This window comes from Hyla sarda (assembly GCF_029499605.1).
Source record: "Hyla sarda isolate aHylSar1 chromosome 2 unlocalized genomic scaffold, aHylSar1.hap1 SUPER_2_unloc_2, whole genome shotgun sequence".
NCBI classification, from domain to species: Eukaryota; Metazoa; Chordata; class Amphibia; order Anura; family Hylidae; genus Hyla; species Hyla sarda.
Window position 1 is genome coordinate 219,408 of NW_026607607.1, and position 13,847 is coordinate 233,254.

The 13,847-nt window shown below is 43.2% G+C and overlaps 1 protein-coding gene across 1 annotated transcript; it reads left to right on the forward strand.

The window, feature by feature from the left end:
* The first annotated feature begins 11,599 nt into the window (after positions 1-11,599).
* Positions 11,600-13,441, forward strand: LOC130298368 (uncharacterized). Its single transcript, XM_056551303.1, has 2 exons — positions 11,600-12,643; positions 12,730-13,441. Exons 1-2 carry the CDS (start codon positions 12,519-12,521, stop codon positions 13,328-13,330), a joined length of 726 nt encoding a protein of 241 aa, XP_056407278.1. The 5' UTR covers positions 11,600-12,518; the 3' UTR covers positions 13,331-13,441.
* The last annotated feature ends 406 nt before the right edge of the window (positions 13,442-13,847 follow it).

The following is a 13,847-nucleotide window of genomic DNA, read 5'->3' on the forward strand; positions in this document are numbered from 1 at the left end:
GGGTAATAGGAGAAAAAGCCCCCCAAAATTTGTAACCCAATTTCTCTAGAGTAAGGAAATACCTCATATGTGTATGTAAAGTGTTCGGCTGGTGCAGTAGAGGGCTCAGAAGGGAAGGAGCAACAATGGGATTTTGGAGAGTGAATTTTTGCTGAAATGGTTTTTGGGGGGCATGTCACATTTTGGAAGCCCCTATGGTGCCAGAAGAGCAGAAAACCCCCACATGGCATACCATTTTGGAAACTACACCCCTCAAGCCACGTACCAAGGGGTCCAGTGAGCCTTAACACCCCACAGGTCTTTTACGACTTTTCGTTAAATTTGGATGTGTAAATGAAAAAAAAAAAAAAAAAGTTTCACTTCCAGGCAGTGGAAGAGAGGTGGTTGTGGTTGTGATAAATATAAAGCAAATACACTATGTTGAGCTAGCGACTGTTTGTCTGTATACAAGAGTGTGAAGCATACAAGTGAGTGAGTATAAAAGTGAGGGGACTTAAAATTAAGGGACTTTAAATTCAGGAAGTTTAAATTGAAATATTTGATTTTTTTTTCTTTTCTGTAAATTTTTGCAATCCCCAAATCTAGTATGACCTCCATGTTGGAAAAGGCAGTCCAGTGTGCATCTTGCGCAATGTATGCAATCCTTGAACAACAGTTTGAGGGTGCATATTGTTGTGCGAGATGTGTGCGAGTTGCTCATTTAGAAGCCCAGATCCTGGATCTAGAGGAGCAACTGGCAACACTGAGATGCATTGACAACCCGCAGAGTAGTCTCCTGCTCACTGAGCAGGTACTCTCTGGGGTCGAGGTGGGGATGGATAGTGGGACGGAGGGGCAGGACAGTCAGGCAGTTAGCTGGGTTACAGTTAGAAAACGGGGTAGAGGGAAAAGTGTCAGGGAGGCTAGTCCTGAACTAGCACACCCCAACAAGTTTGCCCAGTTGGCAGATGAGGGGGATGTCATTTCAGAGCTAGCGGTACTGCAGCAGGACTCTGCCTCTGACCGCCAGGGGGGTGTCTGCTCCAGTAAGGAGGGAGGGAGGAGAGCAGGGCAGGCCAGACAGGTACTGGTAGTGGGGGACTCAATTATTAGGGGGACAGATAGGGCGATCTGTCACAAAGACCGGGATAGCCGAACAGTGTGTTGTCTTCCTGGCGCTCGAGTTCGGCACATCGCGGATCGGGTTGACAGGTTGCTGGGTGGGGCTGGAGAAGACCCAGCAGTCATGGTACATATTGGCACCAATGACAAAGTAAGAGGTAGATGGAGTGTCCTTAAAAATGATTTCAGGGACTTAGGCTGCAAGCTTAAGGCAAGGACCTCCAAGGTAGTATTTTCTGAAATATTACCTGTACCACGAGCCGTACCAGAGAGGCTGCGGGAGATAAGGGAGGTAAACAAGTGGCTCAGAAGCTGGTGTAGGAAGGAGGGGTTTGGGTTCATGGAGAACTGGGCAGACTTCGACTTTAAAGGAAACAGATTTCTGACTATAGCTAAAGACCATTATCTGTCCCAAATGGTGCAGGGCCTGTAATTAATGTGCAAGTAGATGGACACCGAGGAAATAGTGATCATAATGTAATACATTATAACTTGTTCTTCAATTAGGGAATCTCTCGAGGGGCCACAAAAACAATGAACTTTCGAAAAGCAAAGTTCGATCAACTCAGAGAAGCCCATAACAATATAAAATGGGATATTGTCCTCAAAAAGAACAATACTGACACTAAATGGGAGACTTTTAAAAATATCTTAAATTTTCACTGTAAGATGTATATACTTTATAGGAATAAAAGGGTCAGAAATAAAAGAAAACCAATATGGATGAATAAAAATGTTAAGGGGGCAATAAATGACTAAAATAAAGCATTTCAGTTACTAAAACAGGACAGCAGTGAAGAAGCATTAAAAAGCTATAGAGAAAAATGTGAAATATGTAAAAAACAGATAAAATCCGCAAAAATAGAGACAGTAAGACTCATTGCCAAAGAGAGTATAACTAACCCCAAAATGTTCTTTAATTATATAAATAGCAAAAAGGTCAAAAATGAAAGTGTTGGCCTTTTAAAAAATGATGAGGAAGAAATTATAAACGGGGATCAGGAAAAAGCAAATATACTAAAATTCTTCTCCACTGTATTCACTGAGGAAAATGAAATGCCAGGTGAAATACAGTGTGATAAGGTAAACTCCCCAGTACAGGTCACCTGTCTAACCCAGGAAGAAGTACAGTGCCACCTACAAAAAATCAAAATAGACAAATCACCAGGTCCAGATGGCATTCACCCCCATGTTCTAAAGGAATTAAGTAATGTAATAGACAGACGCGGAGGTGTTGAGGGGCATGTGTGGAACTCCGCTACTCCTTGCTGGGATTTGAATAGACTGGCCCAGACCCTTTCTTGTGGATGGAGAGTGGAGCTGAGTAAAACGATCAGACTTTACATGTGATGAATATCTAACAGTGCAGAAGCCGGTGAAACCATTGATTAATACCCCGGCAATATTCTGAACAGCAGCAGCCTCTTGCACTGGCCCCATGTGGAATGGATAATATTGGATGCCTGACTCTCTGCCTGGTCACTCCTCCTAGCGATTTGGAGAAACCGGGACTCATGGACTAAATTGAACAACTTGGTCTTAGCAGAATTCCTCTCTCATGAAATTGGACCCCTCCCTGGACCCAATAAGATCAGTGACTCTGGGGGGTGATTGCACTGTCTACCAGGGGGAGCGTGAATACGCTAATGATTCCGTAGTTGCATATTAGTATGCTATATTTGGTGGTGGATATTTCTGGATCAGGGTGTGATACCCTAGGTTTTAAGCGCTCCCCAGAGCCATATGGGACTGTGAATTCTTACTTTTGTATGCTGTAAATAACGGGATTTAAATTCTCGAGTGGGAGGGGCCTATGGTGTATAAAGTTGCTAAGTTGGTCCGTGATATCCCCGTAGTGATACATACACCCCACAAATATAAAGTGAAGAGAAATAGTGGGTGAAATGGCCCCTAAGGTGAACCCCAGAAGATCAGGGGGTAGCTCGCCACAAAAAGATAAGGGGGCTATGGGTAAATTGGATAAAATATGGAAGTCTCCAGCTGTGGGTATAAAAACTAGAACCCAGAAGGATCTCTCCCCTAGTAAAACAGGCTCTAGGTACTCGGTCTTGGAGGTGGAAGAAACTGAGGAAGGGCAGTCTGTGCCCCCTATGGGAACACAGATGTTGGAGGAGATCTTGGGAGGGGTGAAAAAATCTAATTGTGCAATTGAGGAGATAAATAAACAATTAGGTGTGGTATCTACCGAGGTATCTCTGATAAGACACGATATGACTAAAATGAGAGATAGGATTTCCAGACTGGAGGAAGAAGCCCCTAAAACAGAAAATAGGATTAAGGTTTTGGAGGAGGAGGTTAATGACTTGAAAAAGGAGAGGACATCTGTTAAAGATAAGCTCACTGACCTTGAGGATAGATCCAGACATTGTAATATAAGGATGGTGGGGTTTCCTGAGGGGATGGTGGGGTTTCCTGAGGGGGTGGAGGGGGGGGGGGGAACTCTGCCATACAGTTTCTTAGTAGGTGGTTGAAGGAGGGGATAGGGGAAGGGCATCTTACCCCAATGTTTGGGATTGAACGAGCTCATGGGTGCCAAGGCGTATTCCCCCTCCGGGGGTCCCCCTAGGACAATCCTAATTAAGTTATATACCTCCCAGGACAGGGATACTATCCTTAGGAGGGCAAGAGAGATGAGGGACCTACAGTATAATGGACAGAATATTTTTCTATATCCGGATTTCTCTTGGGAGACCCAGAGGAAAAGGGCATCCTTTCGGGAGATAAAAAGGCGGCTAAAGAACGCAGGGGTGCCCTTCTCTCTGCTGTTTCCAACGAGACTCCGGGTTGAGCATAAGGGAAAGGTAACAATATTTGGAACCCCACAAGAAGTCTCAGATTGGATGGATAAATAAGGCATCTAATATAAGGCACTACTGTGGCATTAGGGGTTGGAAGTATTAGTTGAGTAATAATGTTACGTCTCGGGGGGGAGGGGGGAGGGGTTGGGGGGTTCTCTGGGGTGTCACTAGGATAGGAGTGCATAGTAGAAGTACGGTGCATTATGGGGAGAGGGGGGGGTGCGGGGGGGGGGGGGAAGGATAAGGGAAAGGAGGGAGGGATGGCACGGGATGATCAAAAGAGGTTTTTTTTTTTTTTCTCTCTCTTCTTCTTCTCTCTTTTCTTTTTTCTCTTAGGCAAATATATCTATGCTTAAATTATTAGCCTGGAACATACGAGGTATGTCGGATAGAATTAAAAAGTGTGCAGTCTTCGATTATATTCGGAGGTGCCTTCCTGCGATCATATGTTTAGTTGAGACCCATAGGTCAAGAGATGAGCAGATACTTCCAAGGAAGTGGGCCAAAGAAGAATACCACTCCAGACTCTCTTCCTACTCCGTGGGAGTATCAGTATATGTTCACAGGAGGGTACCATTCGAGACTAAGAATGCAAAGGTAGATAAGTATGGTCGATATGTATTTCTTTATAGAATATGGGAAGATAGGGCAGTCATCTTGGCTTTTGTTTATATTCCTCCATCTTTTAGAGTGGATGTTCTGAGGGACCTCGTGAGCTATAGCGAAAGTAAGACACATTCGGCATTATGGATAGTTGGAGATTTGAACAATGTAATAGACCCTAGTATGGACAGATACAAATTAGGTAGGAATGTAGGGGGGAACGAAACAGCATTGGCGAGAAACTGTGGAGAGAGGAATTGGGTTGATGGGTGGCGGAAACTAAACCCAGGAGTAAGACAGTACTCATGTTTTAGTACCTCATATAACACCGCTTCCCGAATTGACTTATGCCTGTGTGATAAGAATGCAATGACCTGGACAAGCAGGGTGCAGTATAAAGCTAAAACCCTATCGGACCATTGCCCATTGGTGGTGGAAATTGGAGGTAAGGTAATGGGTGGGAAAAGGTTGGGCTTTCGGCTCAACCCCCACTGGATTGAATTAGTGGGCGACCAGGACTGGTTTAGACAGGAAATAGAGGCATTCTGGGAGATTAATCATAAGTCCGCAAACCCTCAGGTGGTATGGGATACTATGAAGGCATACTTGAGGGGCCTATATATAGGGCGAATCAATAAAAAAAAAAGGAATTCTCACAGGAAGAATCAGTACTGAATAGTAAAGTGGCAACATTAGAAGCAGGGATAGAAGAGGATAGTGGGGGGAACAGCTGTTAGAACTGAAGGCAGCTCAAGAGGAATATAAAGAATATCTACTTAAAAAGGCACAAAATAAACTATTCTTCAGCGGGCAATTTAATTTCTTTGAGAAAGGGAAACCAAATAAGACACTGTCAAGATTACTTAAAAATCAAGGCGACGAATGTGGTATTATGGCTCTGAGGAGGGAGGATGGCAGCATAACCACAGATAGAGAAGAAATAGCCCAAATGGTTGGCTCTTTTTTCTCCAATCTCTATATGGGCAGCTATATTAATAGGGCGGAGGTAGCGGAATTCTTGAGGGGAATTAATATTCTGAGTTTGACAGAGGATGTCAGGGACTCCCTGGATGACCCAATCTCCCTCCAGGAATTGGAGGAGGCATTGGCATCAATCCAAGGGAATACATCCCCTGGGTCTGACGGCATTCCTTTCTAGATATATAGAATATACTCAACCCTGCTGCTTCCAAAACTGCTGGGTATCATTAATGAATCCTGGAGGGGGGGGGGGGTTCTCCCTAAATCTATGTGTGAGGCTAATATTAGACTCATTAGGAAAAAAGATAAGGATCCCTTGGATTTGGGCTCATATCTCCTTGCTTAATACAGATATAAAGATAATAGCGAAAGCACTGGCAAGGAGATTGGATAAAGTAGTGGAGGTAGTGGTGGGCGGTGACCAGGGAGGGTTTAGGTCAGGAAGAATGGTTCATGACAATATCCACCAGGTGTATGAAGCAATCCAGAGTGGATCCCGTGGCCCCCGCTCCATTCTGTCATTGGATGCTACTAAAGCTTTTGACAGGGTGGAGTGGGAATACCTCTGGGAAGTTTTGAAGAGGGTTAGGGTGGGCCCGAGGTTTTTGAGTTATATTCAGCTACTATACACTAACCCCGAGGCGAGTGTGGTGGTAGATGGAACCCCCTCCTACCCATTCAAACTAAGTAGAGGAACAAGGCAGGGCTGCCCCCTCTCACCCTTTTTATTTTTAATTTATATTGAACCCTTAGCGGCTTGGATAAGAGATAATGATGTTTATGAGGGATTTGGAGTAAATGGAGAGAAGAGTAAGATCTTGTTATTTGTAGATGATATCCTCCTTTTTGTAACTAACCCACAAGAAAAAATACATCGTATCATTAAGATGTTCGAGGCATTTGCCCCTCTATCTGGGTTGGAAATAAATTGAAGTAAATCTACTATGCTCCCCCTGGATGAAGATATGGGGGAGACGGTGGGAAGACTATCCGTGTTCAAAAAAAATGAATGTTTCCATTATCTGGGAGTAAAAATAGCAGCCACGAATGATAGGTTTGTGATTAACAATATACTGCCCCTTTTGAATAGTTTAGCGAAGAGAGTAGAAGTATGGATTAAAATGCCCTTCTCTATGTCAGAAAGGATGGCGATAATAAAAATGGTGGTCCTCCCACAGATCCTTTTTTTTCTTGCTGCCTTGCCAGTGTGGATCGGCAAATGCTGGTTCCGGAAGATAGAAGTGATACTGGGTTGATTGTTATGGGGAAGAAAAAGGGTTCGTCTGAAGTACAGATATTTTATGGCCCCTGGAGATAGGGGGGGATTGGATATGCCCAATTTCTTTGTTCATTACATGGCCGTGCAGTTGGTACGAATCGTAAATTGGAGAAATTTTAGATATCTGGAGAAGATTGTAGTAGATAAGGAGAAAGTGAACATATATGAGGTGTTGGAATTAGATGATTATGAGGAGAGTGGGTCAAATAACACGATGTTATTGTATAAATATAGGAAAGTATGGGAAAGATTAAAGGGAGAATTACATGTAGGAAATAGTTTTGGGTTCACACCCCTATGGGGTAACAATAAATTTAAAGAATTGGTGAAGTGTGAGTCAACTTTTTGGGATAGTAAGGGTATAAAACGACTGGAACAATTATTTGATAAAGGACAACTCTTTTCATTTGAGCACATAAAAAGGGGGTATGATATTAGTGATAACGATTGGCTGTACTATTGGCAAGTTAGTCATGCAGTCCATAACACGATAGATAAGGAGATATATGTAGCACAGAAACACAATTTCATAGAAGCACTAACTCAAATAGAGCACTTAAAAAAAAAAAAAGGAATATCAATTTTGTATAAGAAATTAAATAAGATTATTGGAGTAAGGGGGATCGACAGAATTAAAGACAAATGGTCCGGAATAGTGGGTACTGTGTCTGAGGAAGATTGGGACATTATGGCCCAAAATATAAGCAAGGTTTCTCGTAATATGGAACATAAAATTACACAATTTAAGATATTACACAAGACCCACTATTCCGCGCTTCATTTACATAGGATAGGGGTGAGAATCACTTCACAGTGTGTTAAATGTGGTTTGGAAGAGGCGGACTATTTACATAGTTTTTGGTCGTGTGAGAAGATATCTGTTTTCTGGGAATCTGTAATAAAAGAGGTAGAAAGTAAAATCCCTGTGAAGGTACCTCGTACGATAGAGTTTATACTGCTGGGAGCTATTGGTAAGATGGGCAAATTTGATTAGACATACTCTTGGATGTAAACAAGTATGGATTTGGCTTCTATGGCTTTTGCTTTTCTTCCGATTGGTGATGTTGTTTTATCGGATTTGTACAATGTATTTTTGTAATTGTTTAATATTAAAATAAAAAAAATAAAAATAAAAAAGTAATGTAATAGACAGACCCCAATTTTTAATATTCAGGACTCTATAGTGACAGGGACTGTTCCCCAGGACTGGCGCATGGCAAATGTGGTGCCAATATTTAAGAAGGGGTCAAAAGGTGACCCCGGGAATTATAGACCTGTTAGTTTAACCTCGGTAAATTGTTTTAGGGTTTCCTAAGAGATGCTATTTTGGAATATCTTGATAAAAATAAATGTATGACCCTGTATCAGCATGGATTTATGAGGGATTGATCCTGTCAAACTAACCTGATCAGCTTTTATGAGGAGGTGAGCACAAGACTGGACCAGGGGCAATCGCTGGATGTCGTATATCTGGATTTTTCCAAAGCATTTGATACGGTTCCACATAAAAGGTTGGTGCATAAAATGAGAAGGTTTGGGCTGGGGGAGAATGTGCGCAAGTGGGTAAGTAACTGGCTCAATGATAGGAAACAGAGGGTGTTTATTAATGGTACTTATTCTGATTGGGTGACTGTTACTAGTGGGGTACCACAGGGGTCCGTCTTGGGTCCTGTCCTATTTAATATATTCATGAATGACCTTGCAGAGGGGTTGAATAGTAAAGTAGCAATCTTTGCAGATGACACCAAACTCTGTAAAGTGGTAAACACTATAGAGGACAGTGCACTGTTACAAATGGATCTGGATAGGTTGGAGGTTTGGGCTGGGAAGTGGCAGATGAGGTTCAACACTGATAAATGTAAGGTAATGCAAAAATCCGAGCTGGGATTATGTATTAAATGGAAGAACACTTAGAACCACTGACATGGAAAAGGACTTAGGAGCCTTAGGTAACAGTAAACTTAGCTGTAGTGACCAGTGTCGGGCAGCTGCTGCCAAGGCTAATAAAATCATGGGGTACATCAATAGGGGCATAGATGCCGACGACAAGGAAATAATGCTACCGCTGTACAAATCAATAGTCAGTCCTCACATAGAGTACTGTGTACAGTACTGAGCACCAGTGTACAAGAAAGATATAGTGGAGCTGGAGAGGGTTCAAATCCCACTAAGGACAACAATAAATAAAGACTTATTATTATTATTATTATAATAACGTCAGCAGAGAGCACTGTGCTCGTGATGTCATCAGAGAGCATTCCAAAAAGAAAATAATTTCCTCTGTAGTATTCAGCAGCTAATAAGTACAGGAAAGATTACGATTTTTTAATAGAAGTAATTTACAAATCTGTTTAACTTTCCGGAGCCAGTTGATTTAAAAGAAAAAAAAGGTTTTCACCGGAGTACCCCTTTAACCCCTTCATGACCCAGCCCATTTTCACCTTCAGGTCCTGGGCATTTTTTGAAAATCTGACCACTGTCACTTTAAACATTAATAACTCTGGAATGCTTTTACTTATCATTCTGATTCCGAGAACTGCTGTAACAATCACCCACCCCTGTGCAAATCGCCTCAAATGTACATGGTGCACTCTCCCTTCTGAGCCTTGTTGTGCGCCCCCAGAGCACTTTGCGCCCACATATGGGGTATCTCCATACTCGGGAGAAATTGCATTACAAATTTAGAGGATCTTTTTTCCCCTTTTACCTCTTGTGAAAATGAAAAGTATAGGGCAACACCAGCATGTCAGAGTAAAAAAAATATTTTTTTACACTAACATGCCGGTGTAGACCCCAACTTCACCTTTTCATAAGGGGTTAAAGAAGAAAAAGCCCCCCAAAATTTGTAAGGCAATTTCTCCCGAGTACGGCAATACCCCATATGTGTCCCAAAACTGTTGCCCTGAAATACGACAGGGCTCCAAAGTGAGATAGCGCCATGCGCATTTGAGGCCTGAATTAGGGATTTGCATAGGGGTGGACATAGGGGTATTCTATGCCAATGATTCCCAAACAGGGTGCCTCCAGCTGTTGCAAAACTCCCAGCATGCCTGGACAGTCAATGGCTGTCCGGCAATACTGGGAGTTATTATTTTGCAACAGCTGGAGGCTCCATTTTGGAAACAGTAGCGTACCAGACGTTTTTCATTTTTTGGGGGGAGGGGGGCTGTGTAGGGATAAGTGTATATGTAGTGTTTTTTACTTTTTATTTTAGGTTAGTGTTAGTGTAGTGTAGTGTTTTTAGGGTACAGTCACATGGGCAGAGGTTCACAGCAAGTTTGCCGCTGGGAGTTTGAGCTGCAGCGCAAATTTTGCGCCATCTCAAACTTGCAGCACTCACTGTAAACCTCCGCCTATGTGAGTGTACCCTGTACATTCACATTGGGGGGAGGGGGCAAACATCCAGCTGTTGCAAACTCCGAGCATGCCCTTTGGCTGTCCGTGCATGCTGGGAGTTGTAGTTTTGCAACAGCTGGAGGCACACTGGTTTGGAAACACTAAGTTAAGTAATAAACTTTCAAGTGTTTTGCAACCAAACTTAGCGTTTCCAAACCAGTGTGCCTCCAGCTGTTGCAAAACTACAACTCCCAGCATGCATGGTCTGTCAGTGCATGCTGGGAGTTATAGTTTTGCAACAATTGAAACAGCTGGAGGCACTGAGGTAGGAAACGGACAATGTTTCCCAACTAGTGTGCCTCCAGTTGTTGCAAAACTACAACTCCCAGCATGCCCAGACTGCCCAAGCATGCTGGAAGTTGTAGTTCGGCAATATCTGAAGGATCAGATGTTGCCGAACTACAACTTCCAGCATGCTTGGGCAGTCTGGGCATGCTGGGAGTTGTAGTTTTGCAATATCTGGAGGTCCATAGTTTGGAGACCACTGTATAATGGTCTCCAATCTATGCTCTTCCAGATGTTAGAGAACTACAACTCCCAGCATGCCTGAACAGACTGAGCATGCTGGGAGTTGTAGTTTTGCAACATCTGGAACAGCACAGATTGGAGACCATTATACAGTGGTCTCCAAACTGTGGACCTCCAGATGTTACAAAACTACAACTCCCAGCATGCCCAGAAAGCCAAAGGCTGTCTGGGCATGCTGGGAGTTGCCGTTTTGAAACTCCCAGAGGCAGCAGTGAGATCGCTTTACGGCGATCTCACTGCTGCCAATGAAGATGCCGCACTGCTGCCGGAAACTCACCTCCGGGACGCAGCGCCGCCGGGACCGCCTGGAGGACGTCGCTCGCAACGGGACCACTCGGGACACCGCATGGTCGGGTAAGTGATGCCGGGGGATGGGTAAGGGACACTTAGCAGAGCGGTGTGTGTCCCGATCCCCGTGATCGGGACTTACACACCGCGCTGCTAAATATTCTGATAGCGAAACGCTGCTATTAGCTAGTCAGATTTGACCAGCTGATAGCAGCGATCGCTGGGGGGGGTGGGGGATGAAACCTCCCGTGGTCGCATGATAAGATGGCTGGCTATCAGTGATAGCCACCATCTTACCGGGCGCTGCGGGATGCCGCGAGTAGCGGCAAAAATGTTCATGACGTACCTGTATGTCATGGGTCAGGAACACCTTGCCACCCATGACGTACAGGTATGTCATAGGTCGGGAAGGGGTTAATGGTATAGAGAACTTATAACTTAACTCTGATTTTTTGCCCATTGAAACCAGTAGGCCCATTGTGGTCTATGGGGAAAGCTGCTGAGTTGCCCATAGCAACCAATCAGATCGCTTCTTTCATTTTGCAAAGGCATTGTGAAAAATGAAAGAAGTAATCTGATTGGTTGCTATGGGCAACTGCACAACTCTTCCTCTACACTGGTCTTGATGAATCTCCCCCATAGAGGGAGATTTGTCAAAACCTGCCCAGAGGAAAAGTTTCTGAGTTGCCCATAGCAACCAATCAGATCGCTTCTTTCATTTTTGAAAAAGCCTCTGAAAAATGAAGGATATTTTTGAGATTTTGGAAGCTGGGATACTCACTACACCCATGCATATCTAGATAATTAAGTATGGGGGGAACTTAAATTTATTTTTTAAATCACATGGAGTTTTGACTTTACTTCATTATGGTCGAATAAAGCACTTAAAGAGTTCCTTAAAATTAAAGATTCACTCTTTTGGATGAAAAGGGGCTTATTTATGTAAATCAATTATACGCTTTAGGTCAAATAAAGTCGTTTGAAGAGATAGCCCATAAGTGTGTGGGGGGAAGACAATCAGAAACATTGTTTTTTACAAATAAGTAACACAGATCATAAAGCAATAAAAGGAGAGATTGGAGATTTCAGGGATTCTATATATAAGAAAAGTTTAATTAGACTATTTCCTTATGCAAAGTTGCTGTCTGGGCATGCTGGGAGTTGTGGTTCTGCAGCGGTTGGGGGTTCACAGCTTGAAGACCACTGCTATAGAGGGTGCAAATGTATCTGAGCCCTGGAACTCAAATAATGTGAAATATGAGATGATCAAAATGGAGCCCCTGCACTAATTACTTGGGTTCTGAGGTCTGTAAGGTCCATAGTAAAAACATCAGGTTCTGTCTATAGCAGATACTAAATCATGGCAGCTCAAAGAAACAAGCAGTCATTCTGACATGTCACATGTGATGTCATAGACAGCTGGAGGCCTGACATCCCACTGACAGCCGCCCGAGCCTTCAGTCTGTTCCAGTGCGATTAGTGAGAATAGTGAGATTAGCGTCTTCTTTTTCTACTTGTCTGAAATGGAGCTAAAAGGACTGGGGTTCGTCCCCCTCCTGTTGGCGTTTTGGTGTGCGGCCTGGCTTGCCACCAGCTACATCATGACGGTCGTCCTCGGCCATGCAGCCTCGCCACTGCTGAGCATCAGGTAAGATAAACAAGCACATGATTCTTATTTCATGGGTTGGGAGTGAGGAAATATCCATAATAACATTGGTTTCTTTTCCTTCACAGTGACGTGGGAAATGTCTTTCCCGAAAGCATATTATTCAGAATTGGATTCATAGGGACGTCCATTGGCACTTTGGTACTAACCTTTCTTATTTATAAGTATATGGTTATGCATACTGAAGAGTTCAGGGGTCATCAGGTCCTGATCCAGAGGATCCTGCTGGCCATTGTGTGGGCCTCCTGTTTTTCCACAGCTGTTATGCATGTATTGTCCCCCGAAGAATATCCCAGGATACACTTTGTCAGCACGATAATTTCCATTACATGTGAAGCCTTATACTACCTTGGGCAGTCCATCCAGATGTATAAATTACCAGGAGCAAAAAAAGTCATCCACCATAGTAGATGCACCTGCTGTGGCCTGACTTTTGTCTGTGTAGTTTTCTATTTTGGATATGAAACATTAAAGGAATTATTCCATAATGATGAAGACTGGGACGAGATCCGTGAAATCCCCATCCTAATCATCGAGTGGGTGATGCTTCTACTGATCCTGATAAACATCGTGACCTATTATTCCACCATGCAGAGGTTATTGTTGACCGTCTCCAGAAACAGCTGCACACTCTCTCTTAGAGTAAAAATTGATGACTTCGGGGTGTAGACCACCACGGGGGCCATCAAGTGGACTTCTGGGAGAGATACTGCACAGGACACGGAAAACATCTAAAGAAGAATAACTGGGGGACTACATATGGTGCCAGTAATCATGACACAATAATATGAGCTGGTGATATTACCTATACAAAAAAAAATTAAAAAAAATAATAAAAAAATATTGGTGTGTGAAGTGTAATACCTAGTTAGAAAAACAGAATCAAATTCCTCATTATAACCCCCCTCTGCATTACCCTGTTTATTATTTTTCAAGCAAGCACTTTGTTCTAATTCGTCCACTCTCTGGCGTGCTCCTTGTATAAGGGGTTTGGGATACCCTTTTTGTTTAAAACGATCCTCCAGGTTCTCTAGTTGTTGTAGGTATTTTTGTGTGGAAGAACAATTCCTTCGGATTCTTTTCATTTGACCGAATGGAATGTTCTTCTTCCATTATTTAAGATGGCAACTGTTAAAGTCGAGGTATCTGTTTGCATCCACCTCCTTAAAATAGTTGGCAGTATGCG

Bases quoted from the DNA above. Each gene is read 5' to 3' on its own strand.
- LOC130298368 (XM_056551303.1), top strand. From the start codon at position 12,519: ATGGAGCTAAAAGGACTGGGGTTCGTCCCCCTCCTGTTGGCGTTTTGG. The intron at 12,644-12,729 runs GTAAGATAAACA...TTTCCTTCACAG, and splicing joins TCGCCACTGCTGAGCATCAG to TGACGTGGGAAATGTCTTTC.